The sequence below is a fragment of the Heterocephalus glaber genome, unplaced genomic scaffold (assembly GCF_053883595.1).
Source record: "Heterocephalus glaber isolate CG9 unplaced genomic scaffold, H.glaber_assembly_v1.0 deba00001813, whole genome shotgun sequence".
Taxonomy (NCBI): Eukaryota; Metazoa; Chordata; class Mammalia; order Rodentia; family Bathyergidae; genus Heterocephalus; species Heterocephalus glaber.
In genome coordinates this window covers 2,421,795-2,442,029 of record NW_028258484.1, presented here as the reverse complement: position 1 = coordinate 2,442,029, position 20,235 = coordinate 2,421,795, and the positions used below count along the sequence as shown (strand labels likewise).

Genomic DNA, 20,235 nt, shown 5'->3' with positions numbered 1-20,235 from the left:
AATAGTACTGTGCTTTTATCTAGCTCCTCCCTCTGAGGAGTTCCAGGGTACTTTTGTTGTTGTTATTGTTTTTTGTACCAGGGATCAAACTCAGGACCTTGTGTTTCCCAGGCAGGCACTGTGCCACTGAGCTACATCACTGGCCCTCCACCGCACTTTTTTTTTTGTCCCCGGGATCGAACTCAGGACCTTGAACTTTAGGCAGGTGATGGAACCACTGAGCTAAATCCCCTGCCCTCCAGGGCACTTTTGACACCATGCCACTGAGCATCAGAGAGGCCCCAGTGTTATGACTCCTTTTGAGGAGTCATAAAAAGACCATGAAAAGCACAAGCCCCAGGTCCCAGAGGAGTTCAGTGGGGAATCCAAGTCTTCTTGCTTCAGCTGCAGGGATACAAGATGAGCCCTTAGCCTTTGCCCAGGGCCAAGGCCACACCTGAGAAAGATGCCATAGGATAGGAAACGATTAGTTACACCACCATCCACCGACTACCCCTGAGGGCACTCTCTTTGCTTGTGCTGCTTTGTCTCTAGGGTCACCTATGAGGACCCCCAGGCTGTTGGAGGACTTGCTTCTGCACTAGATAGTCGGAAACAGAGCTCAGAAGTGGTAAGTCTTCTATCCTGTGTTTTGGCCCAGTCTTCTGCAGGGAAAGTCAGGCAGTTTGGTAAAGTTCACTGGATAGTTCAGCAGAAGCTGGCTTGTATAGACAGCAGGGACCAGCTGGGGAAGACACATGGAGCACCTATGTGCCACTAGGCAGTGTCTTGTTGTGTCCTCCCCCACCCCGTGAAGTGACAGTACTGTGATACACGAGAGAAACAGGCCCAGGAGGTGGAAGATGGGCCAAGGGGCATGCAGAGAACAGGCAGCATGTGGGGATCACATCCTGGGAGTTTTGACTCCATAGCCCCTGCTCTTCCTACTGCAATGAGAGGAAGCTCTTAGGACTCAGGTCTCCCATGGCCAAGTAGGGCCTCTCTTCACATTTTACAGTGCCCTGGGGGTGAGCACTACACTGACAGCATAATGCTGTCACAGGGGAGGGGAGTACCAACCTGAACCAACTCTCTGAATTGGTAGGTGGCCTAGCCAAGCAGTGTTACTCAGTGGAGGGCAGCTGAGGGTCAGGATTTCATTGGAGAACTGGAGCAGTTAGGGAGTGTTTGGGAGGGTATCCTTGGAAGCTCCCAGTTTGGAAAGAATAAAGCCAAGGGGGAAGCACCTTGAAGTGGAGGGTGGTACTTGTATGGCCCCAAAATGCAGCTGTGGTTTCTGTAAGATTTCAGATCACTGAAGGAGAAAAGATTTATGTCCGGTGCTTCTCCAGAGCATTTTCTTATCTGTGCCTGACTAGAAAAAATGTGTGTGGATCCATGCTGTTTGTAGGGGCAGGGAGGAGGCGGGCTCTTGAGGCAGCTGCCTACAACAGCTGGAACTCCTGCCAGATTCCCCTGCTGGGTGGCAAGGGGGCAGTGCTGACCCATCCACTGGACAAGGAGATTTGAAAGGGTTCTTTGCTCCTCAAATACCGTTCTTAGCCTTCTGCGGCCCTTGTCCAAACAGGTCCAGACAGGAAGCAGGGCTGTAGCCTGGCATCCCTGAAACACCTCCCTCCCTCTCCCCAGGCTCCTCTTCCCAGCTGGCCCAACCATGATCTAAAGGGGTGCTTGTCTCTGCACTGGCCACCAGGGGGCTCAGAAGAGCCAGTGGCTGACTTGGGTTCTCAGTACTCAACCCTTCCTGCTGGAAGAGCAGGAAGGGCAGGCAGTGCCACTGGAACCTCCAGATTGCCCACCATCCAGCAATGTTTGTTGTTTTTTTCTCCCATTATTTAAACTGTCTTCCCACAAGCTCATTAGATAGCCAGCTGAAGGCCTGCCAGCCTTCTGCCTGTTGAGGACACCCCTCAGCCAGGCTACCTGCTCTGCACTCTGGCTCCAGGCCTACCCAGTCAGTATCAGCATGTGTCCTGCCATTCCCTTGCTGTTATCAGTCACCAGGCCCAGGTCCCAGTCCAGATGTGGTGATTTCTTCACTCTCTGGCTATGTGGCTGTTCTCAATGGTCTTGATGACAGCGGCAAGTTGGCCACATATGCTGGCATGTTGCCGTTCATGTTTACTCTTCCTGGGGCAAGGCAGACCTCAGCAATATGAGCACATTTTAGCTGTGTCTGTGTGTGCACACATGCTTCAGGCTACGTTGACCCTTCCCCAAGCCATGCTGACCTGGAAATGAAAACTGGGCCAAGAGAGAAATTCAGAGCACAACAAAGGAGAGAGTGTCTCAAAGTCACACCTCCACAAATATAATCTCACCAAGTCAACCATCTCTACTTGGAACATTTTTATCATTTAAAAAATGAGGGGGCTGGGGATTTAGCTCAGTGGCACCGCACCTGCCTCTCAATCGCAAGGTCGTGAGTTCGATCCCCAGTACTCGCCGCCCCCCCCCCCAAAAAAGTAAAGCTCAGAGATTTCCCAAATGCACGGGAGTAGTTGGCATAGTAGCTGTTATACTGCTGGGATTTGTGGTTACTAAACTTTTCTTCCTTTGCAGTCAGGTAAGGGGGATATACTAGGGGAGGGGCTGGGAGGCATCAAGTCACATTTCCTTATGTGACAAATGATCAAGTCTAAACAGTGACTTTTCTGTTTCCACAATATATGCCATGACTTCTTTATTATGGGTCTTGCTGTGACTTTTCTTTCTGGGACTTTTCTGTCCATGGCCCAGCAGAGAGGGAAAGGTGGGGACTTTGACCTGGAGCCCATAGACAGCTGGCTCATGACCCAAGGAATGGTGAGGAGCCGCTGCTGAGCTGAGCCAAACTCGCTGTCCATCCCAATCCCTCACCTGTGTAACAGCATCTTCCTCTTCCCACTGCCCAGCCTCTGTGATCAGACAGGACAAGGCCACACTCACTCCTTCTGATGGGAATGCCAAATTTCCTCCACTGCCTTTGTATAATCTCCTTAGGTGACAGACTTCCTGCTCCAGAAACACCTTCTCTGGTTTTCTGCTGAGGCCCATGCCCCGGCCCATCAGGGTCTGTGATATTAGCAGGAGTGAGGGGAAAGGCCTCTTCCCTCCTTGAACTATCTCGGAAGCTCTTGGCAGTATTCATTTTTCCAGGATGAGCACAAGTACTTGTGGCCTTTGCTTTGGAGGCACCAATTCTGAGGGAGCAGACACAAAATACCTGGCCAGTCAAAGATCCCCTCTAGTCCAGTACCAGGGAATTCAGCAGTCCTAGGCTTGGTGGATGTCTGTAATACAGTTACCTGTGTCTACTAAGTTTCCCCAAAGGACTTGAGGGCTCTTACAGATGTACACACAGTAGGGACAGAGTGAAAAGAAGACAACTTCAGGGGAGTTTAATATCATAAACAGTTCTAATGTAGTGGAGCTTTTCTGGTGCAGAGACCTGGGAAGGTCTCCTGCTTTGTCTGTTCAGGTGGCCCTGAACCCAGGACACAGAAAGAGCATGACTACATCCCAGACTGCTTGCCTCAGGGTGACTATTTCACCTCCAACATAGAGCACAGAGCTCTGGGTACAGGTGGTAGGGAAAGAGCAGAGACAATGCAGAGAATGAAAACTGATGGAAAAGAGGTAGAAATGTGGGCCTCTGCCCTCCCAGTGGGTAGGGTAAGAAGATGCATGACTATCCTTAGGTTCCAGGCCAGGCTGTAGCCAAGAGAGGGCCCCAGACAATTGAATGTCCAGAATGGCCAGCAGGTCCCAGACTATAGGCAATGTAGGGCTACCTGCCTGAGTGGGACTTGTGCCATGCAGGACCACAGAACCATGGATATGTGCTTTGGCTAGTGCTTGGTGCACAGCTGTGCTTTTGTGGCACCTTCCTCTTCCCACCTGCCACAGCAGCAGCATATTCCTGCCCTAGATGAGAAGGCAGTTGTTCCTGCATCAGCCCCAAGGCCACTTAGAGGCATGGGTGGCCAGGCCCCTCATTTGCTTCTGAAGGAAAGGCTGGCCTCTGATCCACATACATGAGTGGCCTTAGAGCATGAATATTCCTGAATATTATGTCTGCACCATGGTCCAGACTGGGAAGATCTAGCCCATGTTCTCTTGTGCCTGTTAATCCTGCAAAAAAGGATACTGCCTTCCCAAGCAGTCTAGTGCGGCCTTGGCAGTTGGTGTGGCATCTGCCCCTGCCCATACAGGTTGCCTCCCCACTGCCCTGTTCCCACATAGAGTTCCAATCTCCAACTTTCTAGAAACAAACCTAACCCTAACAGCTAACCTGGTGTTTTACCTGCCTACCTGCAGTGGGGTTTTTTTTCTCCTTTAAAACAATGTATATTAATTGCTTTGCTTTATTTCTCATAGTATAGAAACCCTGAGTCTTCCCAAACCTTCTGAGTGCAAATTCTTTACATGGAAACTTTTTGTACTGTTGAGTGAGACCAGAGACTTTTAGGCTATTTTTCCCATTTGGTTTGGTTGAGGTAGCATAGGGAGAAGTCCACAGCTTCTGAAAATGGCACACCTCTGCTGCAAACTTGCTCTTGCTGCGTAGAAAATTGGACAGGTAGAACTGTGGGCTTGGGACCGTGTTAAGCTGCAAACAAGCACCTCACCAGGCCCTTCCTCTCCTGGGACTTCAAATGTGAGTTTCTCAACACAAAAGCTAGCTAGCCATGCCAGCCTCCGTTCCAGTTGAAGAGAAACGAGATCTGACATGGGCCAGTGCTGAGCCAGTGGTCCTCCCTCCCCTGTAGGTCTTTCTGCTTCTCCTTCATAGTGATTAGCTAGGCTGTCCCTCATTTGCAAGGTACAGCCAGGGGATGGCCTGGTGGGAACAAATATAAGTCAAAGCAGTACAAGGTTAGTAAAGTCTATTGCTGCCGAAGCATAGTTGGGGGTAGAGCCTTCAAGGTCCCTTACACTCAGGACAAATAATCAGTAACTTTCAGAGACTCAAGCCAGCAGGCCTAAGGCTGCAGAGAGCCTGGCCATGGAGAACCTAGCTGTGGCCGATCTTTTTCTGATTCCTGAAGCTGAGCCATCCCTGACTACAGCTCCAGGTGAGAGTCAGCTGACAGCAAGGCAACCTGGCCTCCACTTGGAGCCCAATCTGCCATCCTGGCATCTGAACTCCCCACTTCTCTTGGACTCTGAAGATGGGCATGCCTGGTATAACTGTTGCCTTGGCCCCACTTAGCCAAGGACTTAGCTTCACAGGACTTAGCTTTATAAAGGCCTAGGTTTCTATAGGAGAATGTTCCAGGCAACTTCCTTTCCTTTCTCTAACACATCTCTCTGTCCTTTCTGTCTCCCTTATCCAACTCACACTCTTCAGACCCATTGGACCAGGGCCAGGGACTTAGCTCAGTGGTTTTGCCGCCTGCTGCGCAAGCACAAGGACGCGAGTTTGATCCCTGGTACCAAAAAAAAGAAAAAATTGAGCCAGACCAATTGGACCAGCCTGCAACTCTGTTCATTGCCCAGAACATGCTATAACCATGGCATCAGAGCAAACCGGCTTCTTAGGGCTCTGCTGGGCCAGCCCCTCATTTAACAAATGAAGATAATGAGGCCTCCCAGGGGCCTGGTGACCTGCCCAAAGCACAGGGCAGAGACACCAAGTCCCTTAAGACAGTGCAGTGCTGACTAACCTAGCCAGGGCGCTTCCCTTCCCTCAAATCAGCCTGGATGGGGAGCTTCCTTTCCCTCCATCTCAGCCTCTGTAGGTCAGATTTTCATGACAGTGTACATGTTTAGTCTGGGTCTGATAGCACCTACATTGTTCAAGGGAACTTGACCCTGTAGGAATGCTCTAGCTGCTTATTTACCAGGGCAGGAGATTTATAATAGCTAAAGTTTTGGATGTGACCACAAGAAAGTCAACCCCTACCTTACTTTAGATAAGCAGAGCCGATAACCAGCACTTTGGCTGTCCAGTGGTTCCTACTCTCTGGCCCAGTGCCTCTCATTAGAGTCAGTTCCAAAAATCTGACCTTTCTGGGTGTCTGCATCAGAAAACAGAAGCACCACTCTGAAAGATAAGGGATCCAAGTCATAAGTGTTAAAAGTAAATGTGACCTCACAGTCCCCCTATTTCACAGATGAAGAAACTGAGGCCAAGCCTTGTCCAAGCCCTTGTACCGTACTTCTGCTTCCCCACCCACATCTCTGAGGCTTCTGTAGACTAAAGAGGCTGGGAGCTACATCTTGCCCCAAGCCATCCACTGGTGAAGGCTGTGGCCTAGATAGTGAGCCTATCTAGCCTGCTCTTGCCCACCAACCTTAATCTCAGTCTCCCACAAAGCCCTAGGATATAAGCAAAATGTAGACAAATTTTCTGCCAGAGTATAACACACATAGTCTGGGGTCCAGCTGCCAATGAGTCCTTCCCAAGTGAAACCTCTTGAGTCTGGTCTTTACTGCCTGGCTGCATTGCTGTCAGCATTCTGGTCTTCTGAGCTCTGACTAGAATCTTCCATCAAACTCAGATTACAGCTTTCCATATTCTCTGGCCAGCACCCTCAGACCTTCCCAAACTCCTCCTGTGAACCAGTTCCAAAGGCTTCTGAACCCATGGTCAAGCAGCATTTCAGCAATGACCCCACTTCTCTGGTATCAAAATCTGTCTTAATTACTTTCCTTGTTGCTGGAACAAAATACCCACTGCCCAAAACTTAAAGAAGGGCACCATTCCATAAACACAGCTTGCTCAGGTACCTCTAGAGGAAAAGGAACAAGAGTATCCCATGATCCTGCTTGTGGAGATTTTTTTTTTAGGGGTTAAGGAGTTTCTCAAAGTCAGTGTTTCTTCCCTCCATCCCTGCTTCTTCCCCACCTTCCTTTCTTTCTGCAGTAACAGGGATTGAACTCATAGAATCTTTACACTGAGCTACCTCCCGACCCACTTTTTATTTTTTATTTTGAGACAGGGTCTTGCTAAATCACTGAGTTGCCCAGGCTGGACTCGAACTTGTGATTGTTTTGCCCTAATCTCCCTGATTGCTGGCATTGCAGCCACGTGTTACCATGCCCTGATTTGATTCTTTTTTTTTTTTTTTTTTGATTGACTGATTTTTTGCAATCCTAGGCATTGAAGCCGGGGCCTTGCTCATGCCAAGCATGTGCTGTACTGCTGAATATATTTCCCAGCTCTTTTAAATTTTTATTTTATTTTGAAACAGGATCTCACTATATTGTCCATGCTGGCTTTGAACTTGCAGTCCACCTGTCTCAGCCTCCCAAGTAGCTGGGATTACAGGTTTGCAGCACTATATCTTGCAATGTTTTGTTTTATTTTGTTTTGTTTTCTGAGCATCTGGCTCTCAAGATTTTTCTTTTTTTACTAGAACATGTTTGCAGTGCATAATGATAATATTTAGCATGGACTGGCTTTCAGATTAATAATCAAAGAAGGAAATTGGAGCTTGATCCCAGGCCCCAGGGATAGATGGATGGGTGGGTAAGTGGGATGGATGGATGGATGGATGGATGGATGGATGGTTGAATGGATTTTTATGTATAGGGCTGGAACCCAGCTCTAGTGCACGCTGGGCAAGTACTCTACTACTGAGCAATATTCCCAGTGCTCTATTTTTTAAAATAGTAACTAGAAAACTGCAAGAATAGGCTGATGGTTTTAGGCCAATGTCCCCTTCATGGCTTCTTTTTCAAGCTTTGGCAACACATGAAAAGCTCAGTGGTAGAGCACTTGCCTAGCATGTGCAAAGCCCTGGGTTCCATTCTCAGGACAAGAGAATGAAGAACAGAAGAGAAGAGGAAGAGGAAAAAGAAGAGAGAAGGGAAGAAGAGGAGAGGAAAAACTCAGTACATGGATCCTCAGTTTCTCCTAGAGGGATTGAAGCTGGATATATACATGAAACAGCTCTGGCAGCTGTTGTGGTTGATTTTTCTCTTTGAAAAAGCAGCTGACTTTCTGAGCTTCAAGGCTGGGGACTCGGCATGGTATACATCCCTCCTGAGCCAGGAATCCTGACTTATAGGCATCAAGATCATGAAAATTGGCATGTCCTATGCCAGGAACATGTCAAGGCAAAAAATCTGCCAGCAAGCATCAGATAGCAGGTTGCACCCGCTGTGCCCTGCCGCTCTTTGGCAGGGAAGGTTGGTACCCAACGTAGGCACGGTTGACACAGCCATCAAGCATTCATGTCCCCACTCCGAATGAGTTATATGTGTGCTGTTCTTAAGATTTATGTCAGGATGATAAGAACTACCTGAAGTTTTTTAAATTCCACAATCTGAAGTCCCTAGTAACTCTAAGGGATAAAATGGCAACATAGAGAGCTAGTCCTTTACCTGGTTGGTGGGTAGGATAGCTTGAGCCTTTCTTTCTCTTTTTTCTTTTTCTTTTTTTCTTTTTCTTTTTCTCTCTTTCTTTTCTTTTCTTTCTTCCCTTCTCTTTTAGAATTTTATTTTGTTTTTTTTTTTTGGTTTATTTGGTACCGGGGATTGAACTTGCAACCTTGCACTTGCAAGGCAGACGCTGGAACCGCTGAGCTAAATCCCCAGCTTAAAATTTTATTTTAATGGTACTGGGCATAGAACCCAGGGCCTTGAGCATGCTGGCATGTGCTCTACCACTGACCACAGCCCTTAGCTTGAGCCTTCCTAAAGCTGCTTGAGGGGCTGCCCTTGCTCAGTTGAAGTTAGGCGACAGAGGAGATTCTGCAGACTCCTGCTCAGCATGGTGAGCTCCACCTGTGTGCATCAAACCTCCGTGGACAGCAGATGTCAACCTCCTTAACTGGAGTTGTCACTTCAGGTCTGGTGATACGAATTCTTGGCTCTTTTCCTTTGTGAAAGTCCTGATATTTTTTAGACATAGTTAAGACTGTAACAGTCCTCTTACTACTTATTTTAATTTTATCCTTTCTCTAGATGTGTCATTGAGGGTATAGTTAACTATAGACATAGTGCTAGCATTTTTTTTCTAGAAGTAATGTGCTACCAAGTGAGTCCCTGGAAGATACCTTCCAGACCCAGGGTAGTTAAGGAGGCAGGCCACTTGTCTAGGCTGGGAGCCAACATTTGTTTAACATGGCTTCTAGGGGGTTAAAGGTCAGTTCCACTTTTTATATCATATAAAACAACAGTGTAAAGATTTTTAGCCACGTGTATTTTTCAGAACCTTTGCTCCTGAGACACTTGGCATGAGCAGCCCAGGTGTGGCAGCTGCTCAGACACTCATGAAGTTTGCTGGGGAGCCCTGGCTGCTGCTCCCTAGACCTCAGCGAATTTCTGTTCCTTCACTGCTGAAGCATAGCCAGCCACTGAGAGCTGGGAGAAAGGATGAGCCTAAAGGAAGCTGTTGTGTCAGGACTGCTGTGATTTGTTTCCCCTAAAGAGACACAAAGAAGACTAAAGCCCCACAGTCCCTTTTGTCCTTAAAGCCCTGGTTTTGGCCGTGTTTTTGTTGATGCTGAAGCCTGCCTGCCTTCTGTCAACCAGCTGCACCCAGGCTGATGGAGCACACACACTCAGCTTGCCTTCCCCACTTCCAAAATGTGCCTGGGTGCCTTGTGTAATGTATATAGCTGAACAGATGGAGCCCCAGATGGCTTCTGGGTTGGCACTGCCTGCCCTCCTGACCACCTTTACCCCAGGTCAGGCAGGCTGCCTCTTGGCTGTCCTGGTAGCATCAGGGGCCACTCCTGGCTCCTTGCCTTACCTCCTGGATTGGGATTGACAGAGGGCAGTCAAAGAGCTGTCATGGCTGATGAGTTCAAAATCAAAATGCAGGCCTGGCACATTACTGAGATCAGAAGGTAATCTCTGCAGACCGGCCTTGTAAATGCAAGCTCCTGAGTTTGATCCCCGGTACCAAAAAAAAAAAAAAAAAAAAAGAAGGTAATCTCTGCAGCCCTAGGCCAAGAGACCCTGTGACATGAGGACAAGGACACATAGTCAAAAAGTTATCCATCTCAAGAACTCGTACTGCCACCTCCCTTGCTGCCGGCCCCTGCCGGCTAGCTGTGCTTCTTATAATTTGCCACTCACTGCTTTCCTCACCTGCTATTTCACAAGGCTTCCCTTGTGTGCCTCTGTATGTCATGCCAATTGTGTTTTTTTGCTCTGTGTGCATTTTGATTTTGTTTTGGGGTTGCTTTTGATGATTTACTTTGTTCCGGTGTTCTGTCTCCCTTGCCTGGCTGTGGGGGCTGCGTGGCCCTGATGCTTGCTGCCTCCATAGATCCCCGTTGCGCAGCCCTCTGTCATGGACGACATTGAGGTGTGGCTCAGGACGGACCTGGTGAGACTTGACTTTTATATTTTGTGTTCGGGGGTGTGGCAAGGCAGAGGCTCTTCTGAGGGCAGGCCTCAGGACATTGCAGGGCCGAGTCTCTGTTGTGGGGGTCGGGGGGGAGGGCAGGTGTGGCTGCTCTGGCCACCAGCTCTTCACAGCTCTCCTTCTTCTCCAGCACTTAGCCAGGGGCAAGAGTGCTACAGCGGACCCTGGGCCTGGGGGCACAGACTCATCACCTGCGCAGTACTGCAGTGTGGGCAGGTCCCTGCCTGACATCTCATTGCTTGTGGGAACCCAGCTTCAGCCAAGTCCCAACACACCTCCTCCTCAGCTTCCTTTCAATTTCAAGGGCATGTGTGTTCTTGGGATCTGGGAATGGGGGAGTACTATTTTTGTTTGTTTGTTTTACTTTTTTTGGTTTTCATTTTTTTAATTTAATTTTTAAATTTTTATTTTTTCAATACTAGGGATAGAACTCATAATCTAGCACTTGCAAGGCAGGCACTTTACCTCTGAGCTACATCCCCAGCCCTCATTTCTATCTTTCTATTTTATTTTTATTGTGAAGTATACACAGATGAGTTGGGTATTTGGTTTTGTTTTAAATTCATTGTCATCTCCCTTCCCAGGAGCTTTTAGTATTTTGGATTTATAGACTCTTGTCCCACAGACTCTTGTCCCCATTCTATAAGACAGTGCAAACAGCTGAGGATATTATGGTCTGAAAATGGTAATGGGCTCCTCCCTTTGTTCCTCACAAAGCTTTTTCAGCTGTCTTGACGGTTTCCCAGTGGCTGGTGGAGAAGTGTACTCTGGTGGGGAGATGTCCTTCCCTGGGTAATGGGCTTATTGAATTCTCCCCCAGATCTGGAGACACCTCATCTCTTCCTCCTGGCTGCGCATTGTCAGGGTAATCCTGTCCCCAGAGCAGAATAACCTCTTGGCTGCTTTAACTACAGGGTCAGCCTGGCTGTTTGTGGGCTGGGGTCTGAACCCCTCCCACGCGAGGACCACAGGCCTCCAGTCAGGGTGTCTTACTGCCTCTTTCCGGGAAGCTCAAGCTTTCCAAAAACATCACTGCCAATGGAGGTACCCACCCAGGTGCCAGGAGGGGAAGAAAACGCCCCTTGGTGTCTTAGCCAAGAGGATGCTTTAAAAAGAAATAAAGCCTGGAAGGCCAAGGCCCTCATTTTATAAGGTAGCCCTGAGGCCCAGAAAGAGGAAGGAACCTGTCCAGCAAGGCTATACCACAGGTCAGGGAGGGCTGGGAAAGGACCCAAGCCTCTTAGCCAGTGTGAGGCTTTTCACTCCCTATTATCCCCTTCCTAATACAACCCTCACATGTGCTGGTCTTCCTCAGGCAGCCCCTCTAAGCAAAACCAAGCAGGATTAGTTCCCATAGAACTTGCATGGCCCCTTCTGGGACCAGCAGGATGGAGTCTGGACAAAGGAAAGGCCTGGTACACTTGGCAGAGCCTCCCCTGCCCAAACACCTTCTAGGTGACAGTCCTGGGCCATCCAGGCCCCACACCGTTGCCAGGTGCCAGTGTGGATAGTGTCTTCCCACTACCCCTGTGCTGGTAGTGAGCAGATGTGGCATAGAGGAGCAGACCTCGGGGTCGCTGGTACACTACAGGCTCAGCCTCCTTGTGGTCACCCAGCCTTTCCCCAGAATGTGACTGCATCATTTTGGATTTTTCTTCCTGGGAGATCAAAACCTAGAGTCTGTTTGGTTCTTTGGTTTTGCTTCTGAAAAACAAAACAAAACAAAATTTCTTCTCCTCTAATGAAAAGAGCATTATCTTGCTGTTACAGAAGTCTAGAAACAGCTGGGAGTGGTGGCATGTGCCTGTAATCCCAGCACTCAGGAGACTGAGGCAAGAGGATCACCCTAAGTTTGAGGCCAACCTGTACTACATAGTGAGTTCAAGGCCAGCCTGAACTACATAGAGAGACCCTGTCTCAAAAAAAAGAAAAAGAAAGAAAGAAAGAAAAATCTAGAAAGAGGGAAAAACAGGAAGTTTATTTGAGGTCCCATTGGCAATGCCAACCTGGGGTGGCCGTGGGCAGGCAGAGGTGGCTGGGTGGGTGAGGCCTGATGATCCTTAACACTGCTCTGTCTGCTCCTCCCACAGAAGGGTGACGACCTGGAAGAGGGTGTCACAAGTGAAGGTATGGTCTGGCCAGTGGCTTTGCAGCTCCCTTTGCTGTTCCCATCCCAGGCTCTGGGGTCCCATAGAGACCCCTTGTCTCCATGGGGCCTCTGCTGTCAGAGGCCTTTCAGGTGCCAGAACATGAGCCGTGACTTCATGAGGGCTCAGTCTAACTTTGTGCTAATGTGGGAGTGTCGTTTCTCTCATTTTGTTTAAAGGGAAACGGAGGTCAGGAAGAACATGTTGACTTAGTGGGTACAGATTGCCATCCCAGGTCCCAACCTCTGGGTACTCAGTTTATCTCAGGCACAAGCCACCCAGTCCACAGAGGTCTACAGGGAACGTGGGAGGCTGGGCTGGAGGGAACAGCACCAGCCTGGACCTCAGTTGATGGGCCAGGTAGGAGCAGTGGGCCTAGTTCTTCAACAAGGGCCCTGCCTGCTCTGCTGCATCCCCTGCCCCTCCCCTCCTGTTCCTACTCCTCCTGGTACCTTCCCCCCTTAAAATCTGCCAGACTCTATAGTCAGAAGGCCCAGGCAGGGAATTGTCAGGGGCCCTGGCCTCTGTTCTGGGTGGCCCCCTTCCTCAGTGGCTCCTCTGGCCCTGCTATGGGAGCAGTGGGCTGTCCCCTGCTACATCTCTGTAGGGGTGCCAGGCTCTCATTGGCCTGCCCCCCACACTAATCTGGAAAGGGACTGAACTTTGGACCTTGGTGGGGCAGGTATCCTGTGCTCTTGTTTCCAGAGCATTTCCCTGCAGGGCCCACGAGCTGCTAGATCTTCTTCCCCATCACTGGGAGAACACACCACTCAGTGCAGTACACAGAGCCCTCCCCGGCCATCCAGCTGGGGTTTCCACTTGCCTTGTAGATGGTAGAGGAGAAAACTACTGAGGGGGAGGCTTCCTGAGACAGGTCCCCAGAAACACCGTGCTTTAGCTGGATGCTCACCCTGCCACCACAGCTTTCCCCTCATCAGCCCCACAGTGGGTGCAGGCAGAGCTGGGAGATATGTGGGCTTGTACTGGAGTGACCCTGTGGGACAGCTGGGCTGCATCCTCATCAGCCCTTGTCCCTGCTTTGGTTTGTATTGCAGAGTTTGATAAGTTCCTGGAAGAAAGAGCCAAGGCCGCTGAAATGGTCCCTGACCTCCCATCACCCCCTGTGGAGGCTCCCACCCCAGCTTCCAATCCTTCTGGCCGGAAGAAGCCCGAGCGGTCAGAGGATGCCCTCTTTGCCCTGTGAGCTGCTCTGTGGTCTTCTCTGTGGATGGCAGGTCATGCTTGCTCCCTGTGGACACTGGGCACTGGCCATTCTCCCTGCCCCTCACCCTTGGCCTGTGCACCTGTGTTGCTATGGAAACACCTGCATCTGCTCCCCTAGTCAGGACCAGCTTTTGCCACCTTCCTTCTCTGGGTGGTGGGACAGCCACACTGCAGCCAGAGGCCCTGTCTCTCCCTCCCCCAGGCTCCCTTGGCTGTTTGTCCTCCCAGGAAGAGCAGTTGCCCAGCCCAGGCAGAGTAGCCCCTTGACACTGCTCCTGAGCAGACCACCTGAAGTGTCTCCTCCATCACCCACCCACAGAGAATGGGGTCAGGCCCTGGCTTGCCACTCATGCCCACAAATGTGCCACCTCTGCCTGGCTCAGTGGATTCCCTCCGGCCTGCTGCCCTCTGTATCCTTCTGCCAAGAATGGCTTTGTGTTTCTGCCTCTGGAAGAGCAGGGCTCAGACTCTTCCTTGGACTGTCACCTCATGGCACATATTGTCTTGGCACTTTAGAGGGCTCTGTAGGGTGCCCACATGGGGGTCTCTTGTGTTCTTGACCCTCTCTCCATCAGTCAGCTGTTCACCCAGACCTCCTACTCTGGCTGGCTGGGCAGCCAGGCCCAGCTGAGGGGCCTCAGAGGACCTGCAGCTCCTGGTGTGGGAAGAGCCCAGTGCAGTTGGGAGGGCAGCACTAACATAAACCCAGCTGCACCCTGCACACTCCAGCTAGCTACCCTTGGCCCTGTTGTGTGGAGAGGCCTGCACAGAGGTGCTGCTCTGCTGGCTTAGGAAAGTGATCCAAGCTGGCCCTGCCTGCAGTGGCCTCCACTCACCACCTCTAGGCCCAGCAGCAGACAGCTCTGTACCACACCAGGAGGTTCCAAAGGATCAAGTGGCCAGAGTGACACTAAGGCCCCATACCTCTCCCTGGCAAGGGCCCCAGACCCACCATGGGCAGTGTGACCTGACATCTCACATGACCCCAGCCACCAATTTGCAGATCCTGAAGACTCACAGCCCAAGGCTGAACAGATGGGGGCTGGTGACATCTGCTTCTGTCCCGTCTTCGTTGATGTGTCTTCTAGCCCTGGGCAAGGAACTCACAGCACTACTCCAGCCCTGGTCCAGCTAACCCTTCTTGCCCCAAGCTGCCATTACCCAGGATGAGGAACGTGCTGCCACATCACCCTGCTGAGCCTCTGCCCTTCCAGCACCCACTGCCCACATCACCAGAGTTTTCCCTCCCATTGTGTAAAATGGCCTAGTGTTGTGCCTGTCACCCTCAGGGCACCAGCCCTGCAGAGAAAGGCCACTGTGAAATGACTAGTGACTGGGCTCAGGGACATATGTAGGACCAGGACTACAGTGAGAGCTGTGGTGAGGACTCTATGCCCAGCCTAGCACCCTCCAGAAAGGAGGACTGGTTTGGTTGGGACCATCTGCAAGATAGCAGGGATGTCACATTCATTCCACAGAATACCCAGGAAGCACCTCCTCAGAGTTTGGCCACCCTGCTTCCTTCCCTGCCCTGCCTTCTGTACTCCTTAGCCCTCAGGCAGCTCGTGCCCTCCTCACCCTCTTGGAAAGGCAGAGCCCTGAGGTAGCTAGCTGCAGAGAAGTGGCTGGGATGGCCCAGGTGTGCCCAGCCTCTGCTGTCTGCCAGAGCTGGGCCTGTAGGTAGTGGTAGGCCAGGCCTAGCATCCTGAGGAAAAAGCCAACTGCCTTGCCTTGTGGATGGCACAGAGGAAGAGGGGCATCTGCTGTGAGCAAGGCTGAGGTAGGTGCCCTCCTGGGAGTCCCCAGCAAAGTGTTCTTAGTACCTGTGTTCAGTGTCCCCAAGCCCCGGCAGGTTGGCCTGGCTTGGAAAGACTTGGCTGCTCTGTGGGCAGCAGGTACTGGAGGACTCCTGTGGGCTGAGGTGACACAGGTGTGAGGCCTGCACTGGACACAAGTGTGGGGATGTTATCTTGAGGCCTCTGGTTCCTGTCCTGCCATCTGGGGCACAGTCCTCAGGCAACCTGCCTAGGGAAGGAGCAGAGGTCTGATGGGAAAGCTGGACATCATGAGCCACCAGCCTCTACAAGTGTTAGAAATCACAGATACAGTATATACTTAATTACACTAAATTATTGTTGGGATTCCTCATAAGCACTAATTATACCTGATCATAAGTTAAAATATTTATTTTGTCAAAATATTTTCTTGGGGGGCCGGGGATTTAGTTCATTGGTTCCACTGCCTGGCTCACAAGCACAAGGACCAGAGTTTGATCCCCGTACCAAAAAAAAAATTTCTTGGGGATATGTTTACCCTTTTCTGTGTTTGTATATGCTGAGATGTGAAGGCTCATCAATTCTTCCTGCCCACTTTACTGGCCAGCAGGTAGCAGTGAACTGCACCACATACATTCTGCCCTGGATCCCAGCAGTGGCCTGCAGCTGGGCTTCTAATGACCAGCTTGCTTCTCAGTGTGCATAGGACACAGACTCCAAAGGAGGTTTTGGAGCCAAAAGGGCTTATAGCTGGCCTGGGCCAGAGGGAAAGGTGACCATCCATCTGTCCTGTCTTTTTGTCCTCCCACTTATTGTGACTGTGGCTTCTTGGCTTCCTGCGCTTCTCCCCACCCAGTGGTCTCGGGCCTGTGCTATCACTGCAGCACCTTGGGAGTGAGGACCTGGCATTACTCCTATGCTGAGGGATTGGTGTCCAGGAATGGGCCAGTGGCAACAAGGCTCCTGCTTCTCCTCCTTCCTCTCCTATCCTAACCCTTCCTGCTGAGCCCAGCCTTCTGGATGGTGTAGGGTAGACCATAGGCCTTCTGGGACCAGGCCAGCCCTTGCTTGGGAAGAGCTCATGGACTAGTGCTAGCCTGCCTATGGCCCTTGCACTACCCAGTTGGCCCATGCGCCTCTCCATGGTCTTCTGTTGGGATACTTGGGCTCTTCCTCCATGTTCAGCCACACGGGAGAAAAGCCTGTCTCCCCCACACATAAAGGAATGTGTTTCTACCCCAGAGATGCTTCCTGTCAGCCCTGTAGGATCTGCCTTTCCCAGTGCCCATCTCCAGCCCTTCCTGGCCATGGAGGCCCAAACTAGGCTTCCCCTGCAGCCACTAGCCTTGGGAACAGCTGTCAACCCTGCATTATGACTGCTTCTGTCAGTGTCCCAAACCAACCTCCATGCTCGCCTGGAGAGTAAGCAACAGATACTTTATTTCCTAAAGTTTGCACTTAATTTGTGAGGGTTCTCAGGGTCATTGGGGGCTACTGAAAAGAGGAATGTTTTGAGTTCATTGTCCCCTTGTCCCAGAAGTCTGGTGTTATTGTCACTGTCGTGTGTTTTTGTGGCCAGAGCTGGTTCTGGAGGGTGGGTCAGTGCTTATACGGCTCAGAGTGACCCCAGAGTGTCTCCCCACCTCACTGGCTCTCCCAGATGCTGTCTCTCTAGTTTGGGTTCTTGCATGTAACGTACTCCACAATAAATGAATAATTGAACAAACCATTTCCTGTGTGATCTCTTTTGAGTTGGCTATGACCATCCAAAGGGCTTTCCATGTTGGACCAACTGCTTTCTTTAAGCAGGGGCTGCCATGGAGGCCCTGCAGGAAGGACCATCTGGGGGACCCAGTTTCCACCCTCCTCCTGCTGCCCGAATGCTAGGCCAGGAAGATCCCTGGCCTTGGCGGCTGGGCATCAGTGGCAGCACCCATGAGTGTGCCCACCAACCCGAGAGCCCAGGACCAGGTGAAGTTTGTTTTCCTGGGTCTCATCCTGACCCCTAGATAGGTACGGAAAGGCCACTTACCTTGCCCAGGATGAGCAGACCTGAGCGCCTCCCCGCCCCACCCCCCCATCCCCTCCTAAGCTAGGCTCCACTGTTTGGTATTAGAATTTTCCACAGAGCTTGTACCAGGTGCTGGATTTGAGAGCGGCTGCTCCAAGCCAGGTAGACATCACCTGCACCTTTCTGATAACTTTTATTGAGATGTAATTCACATCACACACTTACCCACTTAGTACACAGTTGACTGGGGGTGTGACTGAGTGGTAGGGCACTTACCTGGGATAAGTGAGGCTCTGGATTCCTTCCCTAGCACTACAAAATACAAAGTGTACAGGTGAGTAGTTTTAGATGCAGTCTCAGAGTTGTGCAACCATCCTATCAATTTTTGAACATTTTCATCCCATGAAAAGGAACTTGTTTCTTCACATACCATGACCTACTCTCCGTGTAAAAAGGGTTCCTCCTCTGCTACTGTACTGTCAAGGTGGCTTCCCTGCACATGTAGCTCCATCCTTGGAAGCAGGCCTTTCAGCTGGCCTGGATTGTGGAAGCCTGGAGTGCTTGTGCCTGCTTGAGTGGCCTGGAGCTGGGAGCCCTTTAATGCTTTCATCTCTGGGGATTTGAGGATGGATGTTATCTTAGTTACTTTTCTTGTTGCTGAGACAAAGTAACATCCAAAGTTAGAGGAGGAAAGGTTTAAATGGCTCACAGTTTGTAGAAATTTCAGTTCATATTTGGCTGGCTCCAAGTCAGGGTGGCATGGCATGGGCATCACAGAGGAGAAATAGATCATGGCAAGCAGAAGGCAGCAAGTGACGAGTGACAAGCAGAGACCCTCTTTCTGTACCTTTTATCTTACCCAGGCTACAAATCCTTAGGGCAGGCAGCACTCACACTCTTAATCCTACCATTACACCATGAATTAATCCCAGCATCATATTCTTTATCCCAGCAGAACACACCATAGATCCACCAACCTCCAAAAAAGCCCCACCTATGAGCACATGAGGCTCTGGGGGGCCATTTAGATACAAGCTGTAACAGATGTGTGGGGTAGATGTATCAAACCCAGTGGACCTGGAATGAACATGGAGACATCTACCCAGCCTCTTACTGCCAGTGATGTCTGAAGAGAAGTAAACTTAGCAGCATGGGGGTTAGTGGAACCAGCATTCAGATCCAGACTCTCACTTCCCAGACCAGCACCTTCAGAGTGGTAGGAAGGCCACCACCTCCAAGGCTGGCAGGTGAAGACTTCTGTACAGATGTCTCAGGACAGGGCTCCCTCACTGCTGTTAGAAGGGTGGGCCCAGCCTTGCCCAACTCACAAGGGCAAGGTCCTGAGTTCAATCCCTGGTACGGCAGGGTAGGGCCCTAGCAAAAAGATGGGTGGGCCCATAGCAGAGGATGGGCCATGTTGGGACCTCCCATCACCATCCCAGACCAGAAGCAGCAGTACCCTAGCTTCCTGGGGCCAGTTGCCACCTGGGCTCCAGGGAGTTTCGTGGAGGTCCTGCACGTTTCTGGTCAGCTGGGGTGAGCTAGTGAGTTTTCCCCCACAATGGGGGCCTTAGGGAGCAGGTCTCTGAAGTGGGAGAGGCCCACAACTCAGGGCCCTCTGAACAGACACTGCAGACCCTGAGCCCAATCTGTGCCCCTAGCCCTGAGACTGAAGCCATGCCCCTGCCCTGTGGAGAGTAGGTCATCCTGGAGTCCACCACGGACTCACCAGGACAGTGGTCCACTTGTGCTTTCAGTCTGTTCCTCACTGGCTGCTCTGTGCCAAGTCAGTGCCACAGGAGAGGTGAAGGCCTGTTCAGGCACTGCCCTTAGGCAACTCACAGCCTGGTTGAGTTCCCAGAATTGAGGACACTGCAGCCAGGAAGTACTGGAGCCCTCTTAGATGGCCTGCAGGGAATAGTCAAGGACCAGAGCACAATCAGCAGTAGCTGCAGTGGGAAGGCCAGCCATGGGGGTGGGGGTAGATGGGCCATGAAACTGACTCAGCTGACCAGCCTCCTGGGAGGGACCTCATTTCCTTGGCAGGTACTTGCCAAAATGCATTTCCCCAATACATTAATAGCTATTCTTTTTTTTGGTACCAGGGATGAAATTCAGGACCTTGTGCTTTCAAGGCAGGCGGTGGAACCACTGAGCTAAATCCCCAGCCATTAATAGCTATTTTTAAAAAGGAGGGGTTCTGTGGAATAAGAAGTTCAGAAAATGGAATAGTTAAGTAGTATCAGGATTGCTTTGTCCAATCAGAGGAATTCATTGGTTTATGTAAGTGAAATCAGCTTCAGGAATAGCTGGTTCTAGGAGCTTACTGATTTAGTCTGGAATCTACCTCATTGTATGTCTTGGCTCTGCTTCCTTTGGGTCAGCTTTTCCATGTTGGTAACTGCAGGCTACCTGCAGTCCAGGCAGACATTCTACTGGCAAGGAGATGGTGCCTCTTTCCTAACAGTTCTCATAAAAGTCCAAGAACTCTTAAAAATCAGGCCATTAGCACAGGAAGGATATGAAATCTGGATAAATATGACAATGGGTGGTTGCTGCATCGTGGATGGAGAGGGCCAGAGATGGGAGTGAGAGACAGACTTGGACAGAGACAAACACCTAGACTCCTCCCTCAGTGCTCCCTCTTTGGCCTTGGCTACTTCTGGTCATGTCACTGGAGCCTGGAAAAGAGCTGAGACCCACCTTCAGTTTCTCTCCCCAGAAATCTGGGAGGGGACAGTGGCAGAGCTGGGGTCCTGCAATACCTCCTAG

General features: G+C 50.7%; 1 protein-coding gene across 7 annotated transcripts in view; it reads left to right on the top strand.

The window, feature by feature from the left end:
* Window positions 1–17,181, top strand: part of Tom1l2 (target of myb1 like 2 membrane trafficking protein) — a 127,926-nt gene extending 110,745 nt beyond the window's left edge. The window contains exons 12-16 of one of the 7 annotated variants that reach the window (XM_004868698.3): window positions 535–610; window positions 2,743–2,805; window positions 10,208–10,267; window positions 12,397–12,433; window positions 13,509–17,181. In XM_004868698.3, the coding sequence (XP_004868755.1) occupies window positions 535–610; window positions 2,743–2,805; window positions 10,208–10,267; window positions 12,397–12,433; window positions 13,509–13,657 (385 nt within the window). In that variant the 3' untranslated portion in view covers window positions 13,658–17,181. The other 6 variants (XM_087203954.1, XM_004868699.3, XM_087203952.1 and 3 more) reach the window with 6 other exon arrangements.
* The last annotated feature ends 3,054 nt before the right edge of the window (window positions 17,182–20,235 follow it).